This window comes from Schistocerca gregaria, chromosome 4 (genome assembly GCF_023897955.1).
Source record: "Schistocerca gregaria isolate iqSchGreg1 chromosome 4, iqSchGreg1.2, whole genome shotgun sequence".
Classification (NCBI taxonomy): domain Eukaryota; kingdom Metazoa; phylum Arthropoda; class Insecta; order Orthoptera; family Acrididae; genus Schistocerca; species Schistocerca gregaria.
In genome coordinates, this window is record NC_064923.1 from 586,565,638 (window position 1) to 586,590,933 (window position 25,296).

Sequence of the window (25,296 nt, forward strand, 5' to 3'; positions counted from 1 at the left end):
TGGACTGTATGGATCACTGGGAACACTTCACCCATTCTGGAAAAGATGAGCATGTCCGAACTGTCTGTCATCAACAATCTGGATAGTTAGACACTACTTTACACATGCGTCAAGGGACTGAGCATGAACTTCAGGCAGTTGTTTCTCCTCAGGGCAATCCTTCTATCACTAAGTTGTTTACCACCCTAATAATTGTGAACCAGGATGTCCACTTCCAGATGCCCAAAGGAGCTATTGTTTCCTTGATTGATCTACGGACATATGCTTCCTTGGTTCCCCTGCACTGCCAACCCCCCCCCCCCCCCCCCCCGCCCCTATGCACTGGGCACATAAGGTGACAGTTCAATTCCCCTCCAGGGTCAATTCAAAACATCAAACAGCTGATAAGTGTCTGTTGTTGATAGTCATTCAGCTAGCAATGTTTTTGGTCTGGATATTTTCTGATGTTTGGATTCTCCATCAGTGACAAGGTTCAGGTCTTCTCACATAAGTCCCTTCATGAGGATGACAACCACTGTACTGCCTTTGGACCTCTATTTGAGTCTGGTCTGGAGAATACCACAGATTTTCAGCCTCTTATTTCCTCATGTCCACATGCAGTGCTTCATTTCTGTTGAGCGTTTCGTATTTTGTTTCCTTACAGGCAGCCATTAAGCAAGAACTTGATAGCCTCCACGAAGCTGGGGTCAATGGAACTGCTAAAACCAGTGTTTAGGCCACACCCCTGGCGGTGGCCAAGAAACCCAATGGCTTCCTCCGGCTATGTGGAAATTTTAAATCAACAATCAATGCCTAGGCACATGTGGAAACCTATCCCATTGCACATTCAAAGGACTTCCTCACAAAGCTTGTTGGGGATAAATATTTTTCTAAGGCTCATCTTGCCGACATATATTTGGAGATCCCACAGGATGAGGAATCAACATGCATTATGGTCATTAACACTCCCTCTGGCTTATATAAATACAAAGTGTTTGCCCTTTGGCATCTCTTCACAATATTCCAGAGATACCTGAAACAGTTAACTACATCCATCCCTGCTTGTACTATCCATCTCTATGACTTAATTGTCACAGGCACTGCCCATCACGACCATCTGCACAACCTTTGCACCCTCTTTGCTATGTTGCATGATGAAGGTCTCAAATGACTGTTACACAAATACCAGTTTTTGCACTACACCCCCAGGGTGTTCTGTACAGGTGGACAGCTAGGGGTGTGAGCATGCTTTCACACAGCTGAAACATCTGCTGCACTCGGCACCATGCCTCATGCTCTTTACTCCATCATGTCCACTGCTGTAGGCCACTGATGCTTCTCCCTATGGCACACAGGCACGATGACAGTACTGAGAAACCAATGTTTCCACATCAATGTACAACAACAGCATGCCTTGCATGGGTTTTCTATTACAGCTGCTCACAATGCTGCAGACACATGCCATGACCTTGTCTTCCAGTGCATCTTGGGGTAGCTGCCCAACAGGCACCTCCTTATTCTTTTAAGTCCACCAGTCTGATGCTCTGGGCCTAGGCTTGCCTCTCCCAACACTTGTCAGTTGTGTCTGATGCTCTGCTTCATGTGGAAGTGAATACTCATCATGTCATTCTCTTGTCTACTGTGTGTCTTCAGGTTTTGCAACTCACACAGTGGGAGCATTGGGGTATGCCTTAGATGAAAGTCCTTGCAAACTGACATGCCTACTGGCTGGGACTGAACAAAGACATGGAGACCATGGTACACAGCTGTTCTGTTTGTGCCCAAACCAAAGCTGCCCTCTCCAGTATTTCACCCACCCTGGCCCAGACATCATCGCCCCTGGGACCACATTCTCCTGGACATTAGTGACTCCTTTCTGGGCTCTATGTAGCTCATTATTGTGGGTGCTTATTCTAACTACCCATATGTTGTCAGTATGACATCCAGCACCAATGATGCCACCCTCAGTGCCCTCATCCAGATTTTAGCCATGAAAGGGCTTCCCTGCACCATCGTGTCAGACATTGACCCCCAATACGTGGCAATGGCTTTCAAATAGTTCTGCACATCCAATGAAATCTAGCATCTGTTTAGTCCTCCATTTCACCCATCCTCCAGTGGCAAAGCAAGCCAATAGTTTAAGTAGCAAACATTAAAGGCAGTGAGGAATTCCACCACACCATTACTACCGCCTCTGCACTCACAATGTTTCTGAGCACCTACATTACAGCTCCTGTACACAACCTTAGTCCAGTGGAGTTCCTCCAGCCACATAGGCTCCTCTATTTCCTGGCCCCACAGCCCAAAGGGGCATGCTGGGTGATACCTGTTGAGATCAGCTGTAGGGGCATGCTGGTACAAGATGAATAGATTTTGGATGCCAGTTGCAGTGGTTGCCACCCATGGGTGACCTTTTACAAAGGTTGCCTCTCATGGGTGCTTTGAGCACTGTCATATCAACCAATTCAGATAGAATAATGGCTGCACAGTGGCTCCTTTGGATCTGGAATACCCATCCTTATCAATCCTCCACAAGTATGTGTACAAGTTGCACATGTGCATATTGTATGTGCATAAGTACTGTAACTTTGAACTTCTTGATCTAGGTAACATAAAATATATCAGAAAAATTTTGGAAGTGCCTTGAGAATATCATCTTATGACCATATGGCAAAAAATTCATTGATCCTTCATGAATAGAAGTTACAGAACTGGCCATCCCCACAACTGGCACTTTTTGTACACAAAAATCTTGTTTTTTTCCCCCCGCAGGAACTGCCCATCAACAAACGGTGTTTGTATCCACTCTAGACAACAACTAATGCAAAAGAAGTAACCAATTTGGTCAACTTGCCTGGGCTGAAGAAAGCGTGTAAAGAAAGTGTGTAACATTTAAATTTTGACCCTGTACTAAAGGATAGCTACATTTTGCCCATACTTCCGATAGGTATACATATGGTCACTAGGCCAAGGGCCATCCATTTGACCCTACTTATCCCTGTAATCAATAAAACCTGAGATACCACCACCTGAAAAATTGCTCTTTCACTTGCAGCTTTTTGGAACATATTTCAACTGTGCAGTGCATGCACAGACCAATAATATGTAACAAACTGTTACCTACAATCCTCCACAGACTTCGTCCAACTCTGGCCTGTATGCAATCTGAGTGGGAATCCTGTGAGGATGGTATATATAACAGTGAGAGCCTATGAGTAACATGGCGGCAGAGTAAATTTTACACCTGTCATTGGCTGCACAATGCAAATTCAGGTATCCATACAATGTACCAGAGTTATGTATGAGGTGGTGTCTAAACATGAAGCCAGAAGTTACATGATAAAAAGTGACATCAGGATAACCACACACTCATGGGTGAATCAAATTGTGCAATGATGATGATGATGATGATGATAAGTTTGTAGGGCGCTCAACTGTGCGGTCATCAGCACTGTATAAAGTCCCATCTTTTACACAGATGAATTTTTTTACCCAGTCCCCAAGCAGAGAAAAATCCCCAACCCAGCCAGGAATCGAACCCAGGACCCTGTGATCCAGAGGCAGCAACACTCGCCATTAGACCATGAGCTACAGACAAGTTGTGCAATCAGATACCATTTCAATCATAATATGTAATTTTTTAATTCCATCTATGTAACAAAATGCAACCTGGTAAAAGGATAAATAGTTCTGTATGTGTGTCAATCTGGAAATGGACTTTTATCCAACATAAACATATCTTGTGTGTCATAAATGCAGAATGTGATAATATCTGTAAGTTGACATGAACATCAGGGTAGTTTGTTTACTGTAAACAATGTAACAAATATTAAATTCTGATGTAGAAGTTTACAAGAAGTGTCAAAAATAGTTACCTCTGCAACATATGTTAATCATATTTTCAACAGGAGAATACCAGTACACTTCTGGAAGAGGTCCACAACCATCTGTGTCTGCAAAGCTGATGCTAAATATAAAATAATGTATGAAAGTCTTACTCTAATCATGATTATCTGGACAAATAAATTACTACATTGTAGCACCAAGAGACAATTACTGTTAGAGTACGACACTAATAGCATCCCTAAATGTTGGGGGATGGGACATGGAAAAGTGGTGGCATGTAAGCATAACTAACATCTGCAGCAATTGTAACTGACGTGCTACGTATATGAAGTACTATTAAGAAAAGACTGTTGCGACAAGACATCCACAGCCCCTTTAGGGGGTAATATGAATCTGCGAATGCAATGAAATTAAAAATTAACTATTTTACTGTCAACTCTGTAGTTTTTGTTGCTGACCAGCTAGTTGGCAGTGACATTTGTGGTGGCATTTGACTCACAGCAGCAGATGTGGGAGTGGAGGGGGGAGGGAATTGTCATGAAATAATATTCTAAAATAGTGACTGCTTGAGTGACTGATGGCCTACATTCCTGATGACATCTCACCTTCACTGGAGTGATATGCATGAAAGGGCATTACATGAGAAAATAACTGAAAATGAATAAAATTAGTTTCAATTCAAAGATTTTTGAGGTTGTTAGGCAGATTAATCACAGCCACAATGACATTTATTGCCTTTTGATGGAGGTATAGTGCAGAGAAGTGATATATAAAAATAATTGGAAATCACTGGTATTAAGAGAGTAATCTACAGTTTTGGAGTTACTAGACTACTTTGTGACAAATTTTTATTTAATTGTATTGATCACAAAGTTTTTTGAATGGAATTCAGCTATTTAATAGCCATCATCATCAGAATCTATAATATAAGTAAAAGGAAAAAAGCATCACTATATATTACATTACGAGATTAAAAAACCAAGAGGAAGAAATAACATAAATACAATTTACCTATATTCTTGGTTGTGTGTAAGTATGCAGAGTATATACACGTTTTTTAATATATAACTGAAAGAAAAATTATTTATTTTGATAAAAACAATAAGTAATGAAACTGAAAGTGCAAAGTAAATACAACATTAAGTAACAAAAATAAGTAAAGGAAAACATTTAAAATAACATAAAAGAGAGCTATAGCAATGAAAAAGAGAGATAGCACATTTATACTGGGAAATTAGTGGAGTGGCCATCACTAGGAGGTGCAGGCTACTCGCAGTTCCATGTTAATTTATCTTTGATATATTTCTTGTTGTGTTATTCAAGGTAGTTGCTGCAGGAACAGGTGCACTGCCCCATATTGTGTGTCCACACAGAGCTGTAGATGACAGAAGCACTGCTGACCTCCAGAAGCCTTTGACAGCATGTGATGATGCTTCACACTAGGAATTCAAATATCGGAAAATTAGTTCTTCAAAGATTTCAAAATAAAAGTTTTGGCTTTAATCACTTTGCTCGTTAAGAACATTATCAGGATGATTTCTCTTACTGCCAAAAGTCTAAATTTCCTCCAATATGCTGGGATACATCCTTTTGGGAATGGTGTGCAAAATTTTCAAATTGTGTGTTATATCGAGACTCGAACTCTGGACCTTTGCCTTTCGCGGGCAAGTGCTCTACCAACTGAGCTACCGAAGCACGACTCACGTCTGGTACTCACAGCTTTACTTCTGCCAGTGTCTGTCTCCTACCTTCCAAACTTTACAGAAGCTCTTCTGCGAAACTTGCAGAACTAGTACTCCTGAAAGAAAGGATATTGCGGAGACATGGCTTAGCCACAGCCTGGGGGATGTTTCCAGAATGAGATTTTCACTCTGCAGCGGAGTGTGCGCTGATATGAAACTTCCTGGCACATTAAAACTGTGTGCCCGACCTAGACTCGAACTCGGGACCTTTGCCTTTCGCGGGCAAGTGCTCTACCAACTGGGCTACCGAAGCACGACTCACGTCCAATACTCACAGCTTTACTTCTGCCAGTATCCGTCTCCTGCCTTCCAAACTTTACAGAAGCTCTTCTGCGAAACTTGCAGAACTAGCACTCCTGAAAGAAAGGATATTGCGAAGACATGGCTTAGTCACAGCCTGGGGGATGTTTCCAGAATGAGATTTTCACTCTGCAGCGGAGTGTGCGCTGATATGAAACTTCCTGGCAGATTAAAACTGTGTGCCCGACCGAGACACTAACTGGGGACCTTTGCCTTTCTGCCAGGAAGTTTCATATCAGCGCACACTCCGCTGCAGAGTGAAAATCTCATTCTGGAAACATCCCCCAGGCTGTGGCTAAGCCATGTCTCCGCAATATCCTTTCTTTCAGGAGTGCTAGTTCTGCAAGTTTCGCAGAAGAGCTTCTGTAAAGTTTGGAAGGTAGGAGACTGATACTGGCAGAAGTAAAGCTGTGAGTACCGGACGTGAGTCGTGCTTCGGTAGCTCAGTTGGTACAGCAATTGCCCGCGAAAGGCAAAGGTCCCGAGTTCGAGTCTCGGTCGGGCACACAGTTTTAATCTGCCAGGAAGTCTCATATCAGCGCACACTCCGCTGCAGAGTGAAAATCTCATTCTGGAAACATCCCCCAGGCTGTGGCTAAGCCATGTCTCCGCAATATCCTTTCTTTCAGGAGTGCTAGTTCTGCAAGTTTCGCAGATGAGCTTCTGTAAAGTTTGGAAGGTAGGAGACGGATACTGGCAGAAGTAAAGCTGTGAGTACCGGACGTGAGTCGTGCTTCGGTAGCTCAGTTGGTACAGCAATTGCCCGCGAAAGGCAAAGGTCCCGAGTTCGAGTCTCGGTCGGGCACACAGTTTTAATCTGCCAGGAAGTTTCATATCAGCGCACACTCCGCTGCAGAGTGAAAATCTCATTCTGGAAACATCCCCCAGGCTGTGGCTAAGCCATGTCTCCGCAATATCCTTTCTTTCAGGAGTGCTAGTTCTGCAAGTTTCGCAGAAGAGCTTCTGTAAAGTTTGGAAGGTAGGAGACTGATACTGGCAGAAGTAAAGCTGTGAGTACCGGACGCGAGTCGTGCTTCGGTAGCTCAGTTGGTACAGCAATTGCCCGCGAAAGGCAAAGGTCCCGAGTTCGAGTCTCGGTCGGGCACACAGTTTTAATCTGCCAGGAAGTCTCATATCAGCGCACACTCCGCTGCAGAGTGAAAATCTCATTCTGGAAACATCCCCCAGGCTGTGGCTAAGCCATGTCTCCGCAATATCCTTTCTTTCAGGAGTGCTAGTTCTGCAAGTTTCGCAGAAGAGCTTCTGTAAAGTTTGGAAGGTAGGAGACTGATACTGGCAGAAGTAAAGCTGTGAGTACCGGACGTGAGTCGTGCTTCGGTAGCTCAGTTGGTACAGCAATTGCCCGCGAAAGGCAAAGGTCCCGAGTTCGAGTCTCGGTCGGGCACACAGTTTTAATCTGCCAGGAAGTCTCATATCAGCGCACACTCCGCTGCAGAGTGAAAATCTCATTCTGGAAACATCCCCCAGGCTGTGGCTAAGCCATGTCTCCGCAATATCCTTTCTTTCAGGAGTGCTAGTTCTGCAAGTTTCGCAGATGAGCTTCTGTAAAGTTTGGAAGGTAGGAGACGGATACTGGCAGAAGTAAAGCTGTGAGTACCGGACGTGAGTCGTGCTTCGGTAGCTCAGTTGGTACAGCAATTGCCCGCGAAAGGCAAAGGTCCCGAGTTCGAGTCTCGGTCGGGCACACAGTTTTAATCTGCCAGGAAGTTTCATATCAGCGCACACTCCGCTGCAGAGTGAAAATCTCATTCTGGAAACATCCCCCAGGCTGTGGCTAAGCCATGTCTCCGCAATATCCTTTCTTTCAGGAGTGCTAGTTCTGCAAGTTTCGCAGAAGAGCTTCTGTAAAGTTTGGAAGGTAGGAGACTGATACTGGCAGAAGTAAAGCTGTGAGTACCGGACGTGAGTCGTGCTTCGGTAGCTCAGTTGGTACAGCAATTGCCCGCGAAAGGCAAAGGTCCCGAGTTCGAGTCTCGGTCGGGCACACAGTTTTAATCTGCCAGGAAGTCTCATATCAGCGCACACTCCGCTGCAGAGTGAAAATCTCATTCTGGAAACATCCCCCAGGCTGTGGCTAAGCCATGTCTCCGCAATATCCTTTCTTTCAGGAGTGCTAGTTCTGCAAGTTTCGCAGATGAGCTTCTGTAAAGTTTGGAAGGTAGGAGACGGATACTGGCAGAAGTAAAGCTGTGAGTACCGGACGTGAGTCGTGCTTCGGTAGCTCAGTTGGTACAGCAATTGCCCGCGAAAGGCAAAGGTCCCGAGTTCGAGTCTCAGTCGGGCACACTGTTTTAATCTGCCAGGAAGTCTCATATCAGCGCACACTCCGCTGCAGAGTGAAAATCTCATTTTGTGTGTTATATCCATTAGTCTATGTTTTTGATTTTTAAGTGATCAGCAAATGCTGTTTTATTGCAGGTACATGTGTGTTCCTCTACTCTTATTTCAAAAGTATGTCCTGTCTGCCCAGTATAGAAGCAGCTGCAATCATCATTGTTATTTTATAAACACCTGAATTAAAAAACTGACCATGCTGCTTGCCAGTTTTATGAGAAAAATGCAGCTGTAAAGCATTGTTAGTTCAGAAGCATAATTTTACACTGAATTTGTGAAAATAATTTTCAGTTATATATACCGTAGCCATTGTCAACCAAGACACAAAGGAATTAAAGACATCAGATAACAGGGGCTTATAGTAGCCACAGCAACACAGTGGTGTCCGTTCTTTTGAACATGTCCGAAAGAACAGACAACATATACATAATTAAGGTGAGGACAGCCAATGATCCCTTCAGTGCATATGCACACCATGCTCGCACTCTTACAGTAATCGGTGAAATGCCACAAGCAATGGGGATAATTGGCAAAGGCCACTACACCTGTAGTGTGTGGATAAGTTGAGAATTTGGATCTGATGGGATGTGTGCAAGGGCAGTCCGTGCAGTTGCAATGACCACTGTGTCCAGATAGCATAATGGTTAGTAGTTCTATCTAGTAAGCTGGATACCGAGGTTTGAATCCCAGTTCAGCACACATTTTCGACTTTATCCATTGATCTAAACCTATGCCAACTGGCAGCTAATGTCTTATAATCCTTCATGGCTTAATTTTCAATTGTTTGAGACATAACCCTGACAGTCAATCATAACATTTTTGTTTTCTTGCCATCAACATTCTTACATTTGTTTCCGTGTGCTGTGTTCCAGTTTTTGGTCTTGTAGTAAACATTCATTATGCCTTTACTTTTATATTAATTAGCACAGGTTATTTGTTTAAGAATTTTGAGTTCTTTATCTATTCCTTCTTGTGACAAAGGGAGCCATGCACGTAATGGATAATCAAATTCAAGAATTATTTTTTTTATATTATGAGGATGGCATGATCATGCACGATCTGTCTTTGGTGGTGGGTTTTCTTTAAGTTAGCAATGTCGAGAAAGGCTAATACCTAACCTCTATATATCATCATCCCAGACAAGGCCATACTGATTATTAAAGCAAGATTGCTTATGATAAGGGAAAGTCAAAAATTAAGAAACGTTTGAGGAATGGAATATTTATTCTAGTGATAGAAAACTGAAACATACATTATTTTTCTACATAACCTCCCTGCATTTCAACACTCTTTGACCAGCATTTCACAAAGTTTTTCATTGCACATGTAAACAATTTTGCACCATATAAGTGACATCTGCATTGGTTGCAAATCATCTTCCCTTCAGCACTATCTTTAATGGTCCAAGCATATGGAAATACACTTGGAGCCAGGTATGGACTGTACAGCGGGTGTTTTAGCAATTTGAATCCCAATGCCTTTATTGTTTTGGCCGTCTATTTGGCAGAATGTGGCCGAGCATTATCTTGCTGCATTATGACATCTTTTCACAGTTTTCCAAGAAGATTGTATCTGATGGCAGGTAAATACTAGGAAATAAGTACTGCAAAAATCATTGAATTTATTGAGATCTTTCAAATAGCTTTATCCTTCAATTGTTCTACCTTTAATAACAAAATATACTAACAAAAGAAAGGCTTAATGGTGGGAAGCAGCATGGCAGAAATTTTTATTAATTTTTGGAAAATGAGTTCCTTATTTTTAAACAAAGTACTATATATTTTAAAAGACACGTGGGTAATGTAATTTTTCTGTACAAAGGACAGAGTGTCTCAAAAAACTGAAAATTATTTTTGAAAATTCAATATAAAATTATTCTACCAAACTAACAACACTTTGCAATTGGGTCTTTGCCATAAAACAGGCCACAATCATGGTAAATTTTGTAATTCAGGCATTTATAAAACCATATGTAATGATTGAATCTGTTTGTATATTGGGCAGACAGGACATAGTTTTGCAATAAGATTTAAAAAGCACGCACATACTTGCAGTAAAACAGCACATGGTGATAACTTAAGAAATCAAAAACATAGAATAACAATTTCCTAATCTAATTCCTTCAGCATCCTCCGTCTTAATTCGACTACATTCCACTATCCTTGTTTTGCTTTTGTTGATGGTCATCTTATATCCTCCTTTCAAGACACTGTCCATTCCGTTCAACTGCTCTTCCAAGTCCTAAGCTGTCTCTGACAGAATTACAGTGTCATCGGCGAACCTCAAAGTTTTTACTTCTTCTCCATGGATTTTAATACCTACTCCGAATTTTTCTTTTGTTTCCTTCACTGCTTGCTCAATATACAGATAGAATAACATCGGGGATATTCTACAACCCTGTCTCACTCCCTTCCCAACCACTGCTTCCCTTTCGTGCCCCTCGACTCTTATAACTGCCATCTGGTTTCTGTACAAATTGTAAATAGCCTTTCGCTCCCTGTATTTTACCCCTGCCCCCTGCCATAAAACAGGCCACAATCATGGTAAATTTTGTAATTCAGGCATTTATAAAACCATATGTAATGATTGAATCTGTTTGTATATTGGTCAGACAGGACATAGTTTTGCAATAAGATTTAAAAAGCACACACATACTTGCAGTAAAACAGCACATGGTGATAACTTAAGAAATCAAGAACATAGAATAACAGTTGTAGCACATAATTTGAAGATTTTGTGTCCTGCTCCCAAAAGACATACTTCTGCATTTTGGAGGAACTTGTAATTTTCTGCAGTAAGCATTCTGATCATGTTCATACTAAGCAAATTGATTTCAGGAAAAGCTACTATTTTGAAATCTTTGAAGAACTTATCTCCTGATATTCGAGTGCTTAGTGTGAAGTGTCATCACGTGCCACTGAATGCTTGCGAAGGTCAACAGTGCCACTGTCATCTACAGCTCTGTGTGCATGCACAGTACACAGAGCAGTGTCCCAATTCCTGGAGGAAAATACCTTGAATAGCACGACGAGAACTACACTCAAAATGAACCAATGTGGAGCTACGAGTAGCCTGCACTATCTAGTGATGACCACTACACTATCTTTCCAGTATAAATCATGTTATTGAAATGTTGTCATAATTTACTTAATTTTGTAATTTCATGTACAATTTCCTTTCTATTTTCATTTTCATTACTTGTACTAATCACAAAATATATCGGAATATAAGGAGCAAACTCATAAACATTTCCTCAAAGTTTATTTTCCATTTTCTTCCTATATAGTATTAATTCTAGAGCCATCACAACAATTCAGTTTTAGAATGATTTTTGTACAAGGGCACATTTATGTGTGAAAACTCTAAACCTCGAAGGTGTTCTTTAAGTTTTTGAAACAGATGAAAATCAGATGGGACCAAGTCAGGACTGTACAGTGGATGATCGATGACAATGAGTCTAGTGTGGTTAATTTTTGCAGCTGTCACAGTGCTTGTGTATAACCTGGTATTGTCAAGTCGAAGGAGGAACGAGTGCTCCACATGTGGATGAAGTCTTCCAATTCATGCTTTCAGTTTTCTCGATTACAGCATACTGTTTCTCATGCACTGTCATAGTTACATTACACACTGCCATTTTACATGACAATCTGAAATCCTTCAGCAACAGAGAGTTGCAACTCATGTCAGTGGAGTAGGAAAGGTGAGACATCCAATATCTCAATCAACATTGAGAACAGAATAAAAAATTTAGTGGCATTACTTATCAGCACACCATCACAATCAGTTTTATTTCTTGAACATTTTGCTGATTTCTGATCAGCTATAAACTGTCAGAATTCAAACATGTTTTTCATACGGTTAAATATAAATAACGATATTTTTTTTTGCCTACGTACATACTAATGAGAATGTTTAGAGAACTATACTTTCACACGACCATCCTTTTAATTACTTTGTATAATTATCTGTACATTATACATGTATCAATGATCTCTAGAATACCATTTGCATCATATACATACTGGTTGAATCATGCATGGCAACTCTGGCTGGTTTTATTTTTACATGGTTATGACATACTGCAGTGCAGCAGAGTGAGAGATGTACTGGGATTATGTTATAATTTTTATTTCTTTTTTTATCTCTTAAAGTAATAGATACTAAAGATTTTTCTTTTAATTATGTTGAATATTTTGAACATGGCTATTGTATCCAAATTGTCATTTTATGTCAGATTCTATTTTGTGGCACTTCCAATGACGTTCATGTGGAAGTTTTGTTGAGTTGAACAAATGGAACTCTTAGAACCTTCTGGTAGTAGCCCTGTGTTTTCTGAACAGTCATTCATCTCTGCAAGGGTGTCCACATAAATTCATCCAAGAAAGCAGGTTTACTTTATATTTGAAGTTGGGGGTAGATTGGTAACCAGGCAATGCTGGACAATTGACAAGTAATTTTATAAAACAGTATGACAACTTTCAGACTTGTTTCCTATGAAGAGAGATGACTTTTTTCTTTATTTTTCTGAAATTATGTTATATGTTTCATTTTATTCTGTTATTTTTCTTATTAATTTCTCCACTTTTAATTTATTTTTATTGTGAAGTGTGTATGATAAACTTGAGAAAAAATTTACTCCACAGTTAACTGCAAGTAGCATTTTAAAATATGATTTAAGTACAATATTTACACATTACTATGTCAGATATTCCAGTTCATACATTCTCAAAAAATGTGCAAAGGTACGGACACCTGTCATGAAATGTGTGCAAGTAAGTTAATAAGTTGTTATCTAATGAGTATGAAACTTCATGTACCCAAATAGATAATAATGAAATGTTGTGTTTCTTAAAATTGTTTCCATTTCATCTCAGTGTACAGTGCACATTCAATAAACTGATTGTAAGCTGTAACATACTAATTTCTCTTAATGCAAGGTTATTTGATTACAGTAACACCACAGCGGAATTTCGCATCCTAACTTAAATTGGCACAAGAAAGGATGGGAAAGTAATGCACAATAATTTTTTTTCTCTACTTGTATTGCAGCTAGAATTTTGAAATTTCATGACAATGTAGTTTGATGTTTAAACTACAGAGGGTATTTTGTTTTCATTTGCAGTTCTAGCAAGAGAAACCTGAGCTATGAAACAAACATGGCGCACATATTACCGTTGTCAAATTGTGAAGAGCAGCAAAGTGTAGTTTGATATTTGTGGGCTAAGGGGCAAAAACCAAGTGAAATTCACAGACACACATGTAGCACTTATGGGGACGCTATATGTGGCATAGCAATGTCTCCTTGTGGTTTGTATTCTTCCAAGGGGGTCATGTGAACCTTAGTAATTTGCCACATTTCAGACTGTCTGTAACAGCTGTAACCCCATACAATGTTGGGGCAATTGAGGCAGCAATCTTGAATAACTGCCAACTGCAAATGTCAATCCAATCACAGCGGTTCAACAAATTGGGTGCCTAAGATCCTGACAGACAACCACAAGGGGCAGCAAATGATGACAATCTTGGGCGACTTTATACGTTACCCTACAGAAGGGCATGACTTTCTCAAATCATTGCTAGTTATGAGTTGTGGCTGTACCACACATCTGAAACCAAGCAGGCCTTTATGGAGTGGAAACATGCTGGCTCCCCAATATGAAAAACATCAAAGTGACTCAATCTGCTAGGAAAGTGTTTGTGACAGTGTTCCGGGATAAGCATTATGTGTCATTGGTGGACTATGCTCAACATGGGACCACTGTCAATGCTACAGCCTACATTAAAACTTTGGTTAAGTTGCATCATGCCCTTCATGACAAATGCCACAACATTAATGCTGACAGTGTCATGACAATGCTCATCCCCATATTGCTGAACCTGTTCATGAGAAAATCACCAAATTTGGGTGGGAAGTGTTCCAGCATACACCATACATTCCAAATCTTGCGTTGTTGGTCTTTCATTTGTTTGGTTCCATGAAGAAATTCCTGGCTACCCAATGCTTTGTGATGGACGTGGAAGTGGCATCAGCAGTCTACAGATGGCAATAGTCCAACTAAATGGACTTCTACTAAAAGGGCATATTGAAACTGGTACCACGTTGGGAGAAATGTGCTGCGAACTTGGTGACAATGTAAAAAAGTAGGTAAAAGACTCAAGTTCATTTGTGATTTCTTTTTTTTGCTGTCTATTGAATATTTTGGTAATAAACTTATTGTGCCTTACTTTCCAGTCTTCCCTCGTATTATACTGGATGACAAACAAAAAGAGAACAGCTTTGTGAAGATTGCCCAGATACTTCCTTTCAATCAGTTTGATTGTTGCAAAACTCACCGATCCGTCCTTCACACTGCATTCTGAATCAGTTCCGCTGCTTCTTTTATCACAGTTACTATCACCAACTTCAAACTGCAGATGGTACAAGGTTCCAGCGACCACCTGAAGCAAGTTACTTATTAGTAAAACTGATTAAAGTGTGACGTACAAAGCACTGCTCCAGATCTTTCAATTTATATTTAAAAGTTAGCATCAATTACAACTTCTCACAACTGCAGTAACTACTTCTATACTACAAAAAAATATTCCATGGATTCATCTGCTCACATATGCAATGTGGGTTTGAGATTTGGGGTGTAGCATTTGCAATGCATATTGAATAGCCAAAAGAACTGGTACACTTGCCAGATATTGTGCAGGACCCCTGGGAGAATGCAGAAGTGCCACAACACAACGCAGCATGGACTCAACTAATGTCTGAAGTAGTGATTCAGGGAACTGACACCATGAATCCTGCACAGCTGTCCATAAATCTGTATGAGTACGAGGTGGTGGAGATCTCTTCCGAACAAGATGTTGCAACCCATCCCAGATACACTCAATAATGTTCATGTCTGGGGAGTTTGGTGACCAGCAGAAGTGTTTAAACTCAGAAGAGTGTTCCTGAAGCCACTCTGTAGCAATTCTGTACATGTGGAGTTTCATATTGTCCAAGTCCATCTCAATGCACAATGGACATGAACAGATGCAGGTGATCAGACAGGACGCATACGTATGTGTCACCTGTCAGAGTCATATCTAGACGTATCAGGGGTCCCACATCACTCCAACTGCACATGCTCCACACCATTACAGAGTCTCCACCAGCTTGAATAGTCCCCTTGTGACACATAGGATCCATGTATTCATAAGGTTGTCTTGATACCCATACACGTCCATTCGCTCAATATAGCTTGAAACAAGACTCATGTGACCACGTAACATGTGTCCAGTCAACAGTCCAATGTCAGTGTTGACAGGACCATGCGAGCTGTAAAGCTTTGTGTTGTGTAGTCATCAAGGGTACACGAGTGGGCCTTTGGCTCCGAAAGCCCATATCAATGATGATGGTTCATTGAATGATTTACACGTTGACACTTGTTGATGACCCAGCATTGAAATCTGCAGTAATTTGCAGAAGGGTTGCACTTCTGTCACAATGAATGATTCTCTTCAGTCGTCATTGGACCCATTCTCAGAGGATATTTTTCTGGATGCAGCGATGTCGAAGATTTGATGTTTCACTGGATTCCAGATATTCACGGTACGAGGAAAATCCCCACTTCGTTACTACCTCAGATTTGCTGTGTTCCGTAGCTCACACATCAACTATAACACCACTTTAAAACTCACTTAAATCTTGATAACCTGCCACTGTAGCAGTAGTAACGAATCTAACAACTTTGCCAGACACTTGTTGTCTTATATAGGCATTGCTGGCCACAGTACCATATTCTACCTGTTTACATATCTTATTAAAAACAAAGATTCCAAGACTTACCAAGTGGGAAAGCGCCGGCAGACAGGCACAATGAACAAAACACACAAACACACACACAGAATTACTAGCTTTCGAAACCGATGGTTGCTTCTTCAGGAAGGAGAGGGAAAGACGAAAGGATGTGGGTTTTAAGGGAGAGGGTAAGGAGTCATTCCAATCCCGGGAGCGGAAAGACTTCCCTTAGGGGAAAAAAAAGGACAGGTGTACACTCGCACACACACACACACACACACACACACACACACACACACACACACACACACACACACACATCCATCCGCACATACACAGACACAAGCTTGTGTATGTGCGGATGGATGTGTGTGTGTGTGTGTGTGTGTGTGTGTGTGTGTGTGTGTACACCTGTCCTTTTTTTTTCCCCTAAGGGAAGTCTTTCCGCTCCCGGGATTGGAATGACTCCTTACCCTCTCCCTTAAAACCCACATCCTTTCGTCTTTCCCTCTCCTTCCTGAAGAAGCAACCATCGGTTGCGAAAGCTAGTAATTCTGTGTGTGTGTTTGTGTGTTTTGTTCATTGTGCCTGTCTGCCGGCGCTTTCCCGCTTGGTAAGTCTTGGAATCTTTGTTTTTAATATATTTTTCCCATGTGGAAGTTTCTTTCTATTTTGTTTACATATCTTTGTATTTAAATACGCATGGCTAAACCAGTTTCTTTGGCACTTCAAGGTATATAAATTGGTTATTCAAGCTAGAGAATAAATCAATAAGAATGACTGTCAATCTAAGCTGATGTCAGTCCTTTAGAGAGTATTTCATTAAATATAATATGCTAACTGTGTATTTTGTATTTTATTACGACACTCACAGTCATATGCACAAAAATATAGAAAATATTATGAGTAGTAGAGACATTCACCATTACAATATATGAACCAGAGATGATTACTGTTTGGTACTGAATAATGAAAGGACAATGGGTCACAGTCCAGTTACTGTTGGAAGAGATAACTGTAACAGCCTATCATGTGGTATAAAGCAATTTCCTGTCAACTTTAGCTAAAGCAAATATTTAAGGATTTATTAACCATAATATCTAATATCCCGTGTATCCTTTATATTTCTGATGTAATTTGATTTACGTGGATGTATTAAAAGTGAACTCTGAGACTGCAAAGTTATCATAGTCAGATAAAGATAGTGGTACTGGCGGCGGCGGCGGCGGTGTGGTGGTGGTGGTGGTGGTGGTGGTGGTGGTGGCGGCGGTGGTGATGATAATAACAATCAGCATGCTACACGGTTTTTCCAGCTGTGATGGACTTTGGAGGCTTGTCTTACATGAGATGTTTTAGTGTAAAAATATATACTGCCAGTGTTCATACTATACTGAATGATGCAACAATTAAAATACATTATACTAAATGCTAATAGGTTCTCTTCTGATATAAAAGCTAGCTGTGTGACATATACATACCAGTTAAAATTTGAAACTCAGCTTTGAGAATTCATTACCTTCAAACTCACAAAACAACTAACAACTTTCAAATGTTTTATAAACATGTTATTATGGAGAAATAACATAACTACATATTCTCACCTGTCTCTGGGCACTCAGAATCTGAACTAGTGCTTGCTTGTAGGCTGAATTTGATGTCTTGTCAATTTCAGTGAGAGCAAAATCTACAGCATTCTTGACACCTTCTTCACTGACATCTGCATCCGCAAGGCCCCCTACAAGTGTCTACAGAAGAGTTTACATGTAGTTAGGAGCATATATTTCTGTTTGTTCCAAATTAAAGCTACCAAACACACAAGTCTGAGTTATAAAAAGTAAAGGATCACCTTAAAATCTAAAGGGTAAAAGTGAAATGTGTGCCAAAATGTAAGCACACTAGGAAGGGACATTGAGATGTTCATTGATAATTCAAAGTAAGAACAAAATAAATCTTAGAATTGTAAGATTAAATCTTCTGGATACTGATTTCACCACTATCGGTCCTTATGCATGCCTACTAACAGCATTAGGACAATTACTAGATAACCGGAAAAATACTTTGAATATGTCTTACTAATGAAAATTTGTGCCAAACCAGAGCTTGAACCTAGATTTCCTAGTTATCACGAGCAATCGCCCTAACCTTTAGGCTGTGTAAGCATACCCACAGGTATCAAATGTTTCAAATGGCTCTGAGCACTATGGGACTTAACATCTGAGGTCATCACTCCCCTAGAACTTGGAACTACTTAAGGACACCACACACATTCATGCCCGAGGCAGGATTCGAACCTGCGACCTTAGCGGTCGCGCGGTTCCAGACTGTAGCGCCTGGAACTGCTCGGCCACCCCAGCCGGCCCCACAGGTATCATTCAAACTTACATTTACACTGGTGTTTCCACCTATGAATTCCTAACCCATCACAAGTACCCCATGGGTTTTGTAAGAATAGTGCAACTGGAAGAATTGAGTCTTGAAGACTATGGCTTTCCTTGACACAAGGAATGTATTTCAAACAAATTAGATTCTCCAAATTTAAATTTATGAAGATCTTTTGCTACTGTCATTTCATGGCAGTTTATCTTCATTGTAATGCATGTATGTACCACATTTTGCAACTGTAAAAAAAGTCTTGTTTAAACCATACGTACTACACTTCATTTTAAAGCATCTTCAGAGGTCAGACTTTTGGCTTCTTACTATGTGTGAAAGAATATTAGGAATCCAGTATAAAGTTAAATAAATCCAACCACTGAAGATGCTTTGAAGTAAATTGAAACACGTTTGGTCTAAATAAGACTTATTACTTTCGTAGATGGTATGTTACCAGTATTACTTGCATAACTGTGAACAAAAAGAGTCATAAGTATATCTTAGACCCAGATGCAAGACCTGTCCCATATATCCTCCCACAACCACCTACTCAATTCCGGTCACACACATCACCTATTCCATCAAATGCAGGGATACCTGTGAAACCAGTCTTGTGATCTACAAGCTAAGCTGCAACCACTGTGCTGCATTCTATGTGGGCATGACAACCAACAAGCTATCTCTCCGCATAAATGGCCACCGAGAAACTGTGGCCAAGAAACAAGTGGACCACCCTGTTGCTTAGCACGCTGCCAAACATGACATCCTTCATTTCAATGACTATTTCACAGCTTGTACCATATGGAACCTTCCCACCAACACCTTTTCTGCACTGTGCAGGTGGGAACTTCCCATGGAATATATCATACGATCCTGTAACCCTCATGGCTTCAACATTCATTAGCCATTGTCCTTACCCATCCAGCTCCTTCCCTGTTCTCATTCCAGCACTACACAGATCTCATTCCACCATTGCACCCAGTCTTTTTACTTCTTTTCCACTATCCCTGCCCCCTGCCACCCCCCACCCCCCTCTCGCAATCTCTCCCCAGCCCCCAGCTAACCTCCCGACTGCACACAGCTACACTACACCCTCTCTCCACCTTGTCCCTGCGTGCTCTCCAGGCAGCATTGCACTGTCCACCACCCCTACCCTACTATCCCTCCCCACCCCAGCCGCCTCCTTACCCCAACCTGCCACTCCCATCATGCACTGGCACTGCTGCTTGCCGTGTTGTGTCAGTTGCCTGAGACTGCAGTCTTGTGTGTATTTGTGAGTTGTGTTTGCGTGTGTGTGTGTGTGTGTGTGTGTGTGTGTGTGTGTGTGTGTGTGTGTGTGTGTGTGTGTGTTTGACAAAGGCCTTACTGGCCAAAAGCTTTTACGTGTGACAGTCTTTTTGTAGTGCCTATCTGTGACTCGGCATCTCCGCTGTATGGCAAGTGGCAACTTTCCTTTTCATAATGATATTTCATTGTATTCATCTCTCACCATCCATTCATTTCACTTCAGTGCCTCTAATTCAAATGAGAACAAAATGATTCTTCTGGTTCTGAAAGGTTAATAGTAGACTAATGAAATGTTGTGCCAATTTGCTAAGTCTCATTTTCAGCTATCTTTATATTCAGTGACTCAACAGTTCCTTTCTAAACAACATAAATGAAAAGTTCCTGCGCTGTTGCAGAGATGATGAATATGTCAATAAAACTTAATTCCTTTACACTAGTCCACCTCATATATTCACACTAGTCAGCTACCAACTAGACATATGAAGTAGATTCATTTACAGCAGTCACACTATGTGTGTTTTTCAAATGGATTAAGTGGGATAACAGTTCATCATAAAATACTTTGTCTTGGATGGTTTACTACCAACAAAAATACATCCAAAGCAAAGCTGGTCAACAGAGCTCAGTAACTAGTGAGCAGGTCAGAATTTTCAACTTGTTCACTCCTTCCAGTTATATTCGATTCTGCTGTAGGACAAAGGGAGGCGGAAAGCAAATTGGTGACGCGGTCATCTGATGAAAGACAGCAGCAGGACATTGACACTGGGTGTCCCAGTATACTATTGCAGAACTCATCCAGAATTATTATCCCAAAAAAAGAGAGAAGAAAAAGAAAAAAAAAACTGTACACTTCCATTTGAAAAATCTAATTTGGTACCTGGTTCTCAGTGGTTAACACTGTTACAAAGAAATATGGTTATTATTTTATGATCCCATTGCGTCTACTTCTCAAAGTGAAAATAGATTTCTACATCTATACTCTGCAGACCATCATAAAGTGCATGGCAGAGGATAAGTCCCATTGTACCAGTTATTAGGGTCTCTTCCCATCCCATTCACATATCGAGTGCAGGAAGACTGATTGTCTGAATGCCTTGTGCATGCTGTAATTGTTCTACTTTAGTCCTTGACATCCCTGTATGAGCAATACAAAGGGGGTTGTAGTATATTCCTAGAGTCATCATTTAAAGCCAGTTCTTGAAACTTTATTAAGAAACTTTCTTGGGTTAGTTTAGACCTATCTTCAAGAATCTTCCAGTTCAGTTTCTTCTCTCTCAAAGGTCAAACAAACCTGTGACAATTCATGCTACTCTACACTGTATACATTCAATATCACCTGTTAGCCCGATTTGGTGTATGTTCAGCACATTTCAGCAATTTTCTAGAATGAATCACACAAGTGATTCATAAGCAATCTCCTTTGCAGACTGACTTCGCTTCCCCAGTATTCTACCAATAAACTATGAACCATGAGGTAAGGGATTGAGAGCAGGGTTTGTGTAAGGATGGACATGTATATTGTGTAGGTTCAGTGGATGGCGCAATACCACAGTAGGAGGGGTGGGAAGGATAGTGGGTAGGACATTTCTCATTTCAGGGCACTACGAGAGGTAATCGAAACACTGGCGGAGAATGTAATTCAGTTGAGATGCAAGACCTGTCCCATACATCCTCCTATCACCACCTACCCCAGTTCGGTCATTAACCTTACCTATCACATCAAAGGCAGAGCTACCTGTGAAACCAGTCATGTGATCTACAAGATAAGCTGCAACCACTGTGCTGCATTCTATGTAGGCATGATAACCAACAAGCTGTGTGTCCACATGAATGGCCACAGACAAACTGTGACCAAGGAACAAGTGGACCACCCTGTTGCTGAACATGCTGCCGAACATGATATCCTTCATTTCAGTGACTGCTTCACAGCCTGAGCCATATGGATCCTTACCACCAACACCAGCTTTTCTGAATTGCACAGGTGGAAACTTTCTTTGCAAGACATCCTACTTTCCAGTAACCCTCCTGGCCTCAACCTTCGTTAGTCACTGTCCTCACCCATCCAGCCCCCTCCCTGTTCCCATTCCAGCACTACACTGCCATCATTCCAACGCCACACCCAGTCTTTTAATTTATTTTATTTTTATTTCTCTCATTTCCGCTACTTACCTTCTTCCCCCTCCACACCTTCTCTCCTACCCACTGTCTAAACTGCAACACTTCACTGTCCGCCACTCCCACCATACTATCCCTCCCCGCCCCAGTCTCCTCCTCGCCCTACACAGTCACCATTCCCATCATGCACTGGTGCTGCTGCAGATATGTGTGGAAGTTGCTCTTGCATGTGCGTGTGCGTATGCATATGCGTATGCTTATGCGTGTGCATGTCTACAGCTGACAAAGGCCTTAATGGCCAAAAACTATGTTTGTGTGAATCTTTTTATTCTGCGTATCGCGGCTCAGCATCTCCGCTATATGGTGAGTGGCAACTTTCCTTCTCTCGTATTGTTACACTCCATCCTGGATTTTCCAATGTTTGACCAGAATTTCTTTGAGTTTTGTGAAAGACCATTTGTCAATATTTTGCTACAGTGGTCACTGAAGGTTTTATGCATAGCTCTCTTGACAGTGAGACAAATGCATTTCATTCTGCATCTCTATGTCTATATAGTCCTATGCATTGTTTTACAACTATTACGCAATTACCAATATTCTTGGCACATCAAACAAAACACCTATGCTAAATAGATGCCTCACCCTATATTTGGTATTTGTGGAAGTGATGCTACCCTCTATCTCGGTTTTCACTTTACTTAGACGAAACACCGCCAGTTGTTTTGATAATAGTACCTATAGTAAAAATCAAGAGGTCAAATTATGGAGACTGGTAATTTGTTGATTTGTGTTTGGTTAATGGTTAGTGATTCAAAACAAGAACAAACATCTCAATGGGCTAAGGAATCAATCAACACCAATGCAAGTGCAGTCAAGACACCTGACAGGAAACTTAGAAAGCAACTGAGCCAGCAACCAAATGTCAAGAATTTGATAATTACTATATAATTACTACCCACTGAATGTACTGATAAAAGGTAATGTAACAATACTGGTGCTTCCTGGAAAGGTAATTGGCAATCAAAGCAGTGGACAGAATCCACTGAACATGCACAATAAATTATGAATCATTTCATCTGCTGGAATTTGTTTGGTCTGTATTTCTCAGATGCAAATTGAATCCATCTTGCTGCTTGTCTTCTGCAATTGCATAAAAAGAAACTGGTGGACACTACACAAATGAAGCCGCAATTCCAAAGGAAAGAAATCATAGCTCATCAGGACAGTGCAAGTCATGACAGAAGACACTTTGGCAATCCGAGAACTGAGAAATCTGAAGTAAAAACAACCACACTTTTTTGATGTGGGAACACACATTGTGTCAGATCTTGTAAAGACATCTGTGGTGAGGAAACGTCCCAATATCGACAGATTATTTTGCTAATCTCTAGAATAACACTTCAGGAATGTTACCAGTTCAGTAGAGAAACATTAGTTAATGTACATTAACATAAAATGGGACTACATCAAAAATTAAGATCAAATTTTATGTAAAGAATGTCAAGTTTTCATACAAGGCTTTGCAAAATTATGATACATAAAAGTGACAGCAAAAATAATAGAGAGAAAGAGCTTAAAAGGAACACGGAAGGCAAAATAGCTGTACATACACACTAATTTCATACTTTACTGTCTTAAATAATAATAATAATAATAATAATAATAATAATAATAATAATAACAATGTTAAAATGTAATCTCACTTTTCACTTGATAAATTATCAGTTTTATGGTTATTTAATTAATTAATTAATTAATACTACTCTCAGATTCAATTTTAGCTAAAATTTCAATTAAAGCATTAATGTAAATTTACTGCTTTCATAAGTCAATGTAGCTATGTACTGGAGAGCTAAAATCAATTTAATACCAACAATATTCTTAGCCGGAATTTACATTTCTGAGACTAAAGATAAAAGCAAATCAAAAAGTAAAGGAGTTTTTTTTAAAAAAAAAAAAAAAAGAAAAAAAGAAAGAAAAGAAACTTTTCATTGGGGAAACTACAGTGCATGTAACATCATTTTTCCACATAATCTCCTTAACTTTATGCACTTGGACCATCTCTTGACAAACTTCCTAGTTCCATCCTGGAAGCCATTTCGTATGTCTCAACAACATCATCATCATCATCAGTGAAAATGAGTAATGACAGAAATGCTCCTTCACTGAATAAAAAGTGTAAAAATTACTTTTAACTAGGTCAAAATTGTAAGGTGAGAATTTCAGTAACTCTAAAATGCAAGATTTTTAATGTACCATTTGTTTTCTCACTTGTATGGTGGTGAGAATTTTCTTTAAACAGCGTCATACTTTTTGAAAGTTCCTTCTCCTCTTTGCTTTGTTTATGGGTTTAAAATGGCACAGTAACTCACTGCAGCTGCCGCTATTCAGCTTTAAGAGTGTAATGAATCAGCACTGGAACTCCCATGTCCCAAAATAGTGTCATTAAACATCCTGCAAATCTCGGCTCAAACTTTTTTGCTACTTGTGAAGATGGATTTCTCCACAGCAAGCTCTGCTCTGCCATTTACTCTGTGCTTCACAGTGATGAATCCATGGAGTCTTCTCTTTCCTCTTCAGAATGCCTTAATGTGATTTTGACATTTCCAAATATACTTCTTTGTGTCTGACAATTTATATGGTACCAAACAAGCATAAACTTAGCAATAGTTTAAGAGATTCTCAAATTATTGCAGTAACAGAACAGTGGCTGATGTTCAGCCTGTACACAAAGTCATCATTTTGGCATTATGATTATCAATTATGATGAATCATTTGCTCAGCTGTCTCTATGTTTTTGAAGTGGATAGTGTACCCTAGCACGTTTCATTACAGAATAAAATATTCTCAGTTTTCACACTGTGTCAATTCCAATATAATTCTCAACCTTTTGATGGCTAGCTCTGCCATTCTTGCCAGGAGTACTGGAATTGACAAGGCTTGAAAACCGAGAAGATTCTATTTAGTCATGTCACCACGAAGAACTCCTAGGACACTTTTCATCATAGCCATATCTGTCACTTAAAACAATTTATCACTAAATTTTTCTTTCTTTACAAAGAAAGCTGTCACCTACTACACCTACATTCTGTGAATAATCTTCGCAGCTTTAGACTCTTCAGAATACAAAACTCAGTCACCCCCTCATTTCTTCCTTGGTGCATGAAGTTAACAGGGTACTCATAATAAATTGCTCTGAAACTGCTATTAATAGAGTATTTGGTGAACCAACACAGATTTCACCCAAGAACAACAGTGAGATTAGGGTGTGCCACTGCTGAGTCGGTGCTGTCAACTTATGTAGGAGAAAGAAATGCTTTTATTTACTGACTTGCCTTCATATTCTAATGAACTGTACAAAGAGTGGCTAACAATGCACTTTTTTGCTTTGTTTCTTATTACCGTATCTGAGAATTTTCAGTTTCCTAACTTCTACTACCAACTGTTACAAGAGCTTTTCACCAAATATAAAACTATGGTCTGAACCCTGGATAGGATGCATAGCCTACATAGAAATAATTTTCATTTCTA

General features: G+C 40.3%; 1 protein-coding gene across 1 annotated transcript in view; it reads right to left on the reverse strand.

Moving 5' to 3' along the window:
- The window catches only part of LOC126267477 (kininogen-1-like), a 191,082-nt gene that overhangs the window by 115,537 nt on the left and 50,249 nt on the right, over window positions 1-25,296 (reverse strand). Inside the window, exons 5-6 of the mRNA XM_049972759.1 lie at window positions 17,592-17,735; window positions 14,556-14,660 (exon numbers count right to left, since the gene is read on the reverse strand). Coding sequence (XP_049828716.1) covers window positions 14,556-14,660; window positions 17,592-17,735 — 249 coding nt within the window. The remainder of the gene's footprint in view (window positions 1-14,555; window positions 14,661-17,591; window positions 17,736-25,296) is intronic.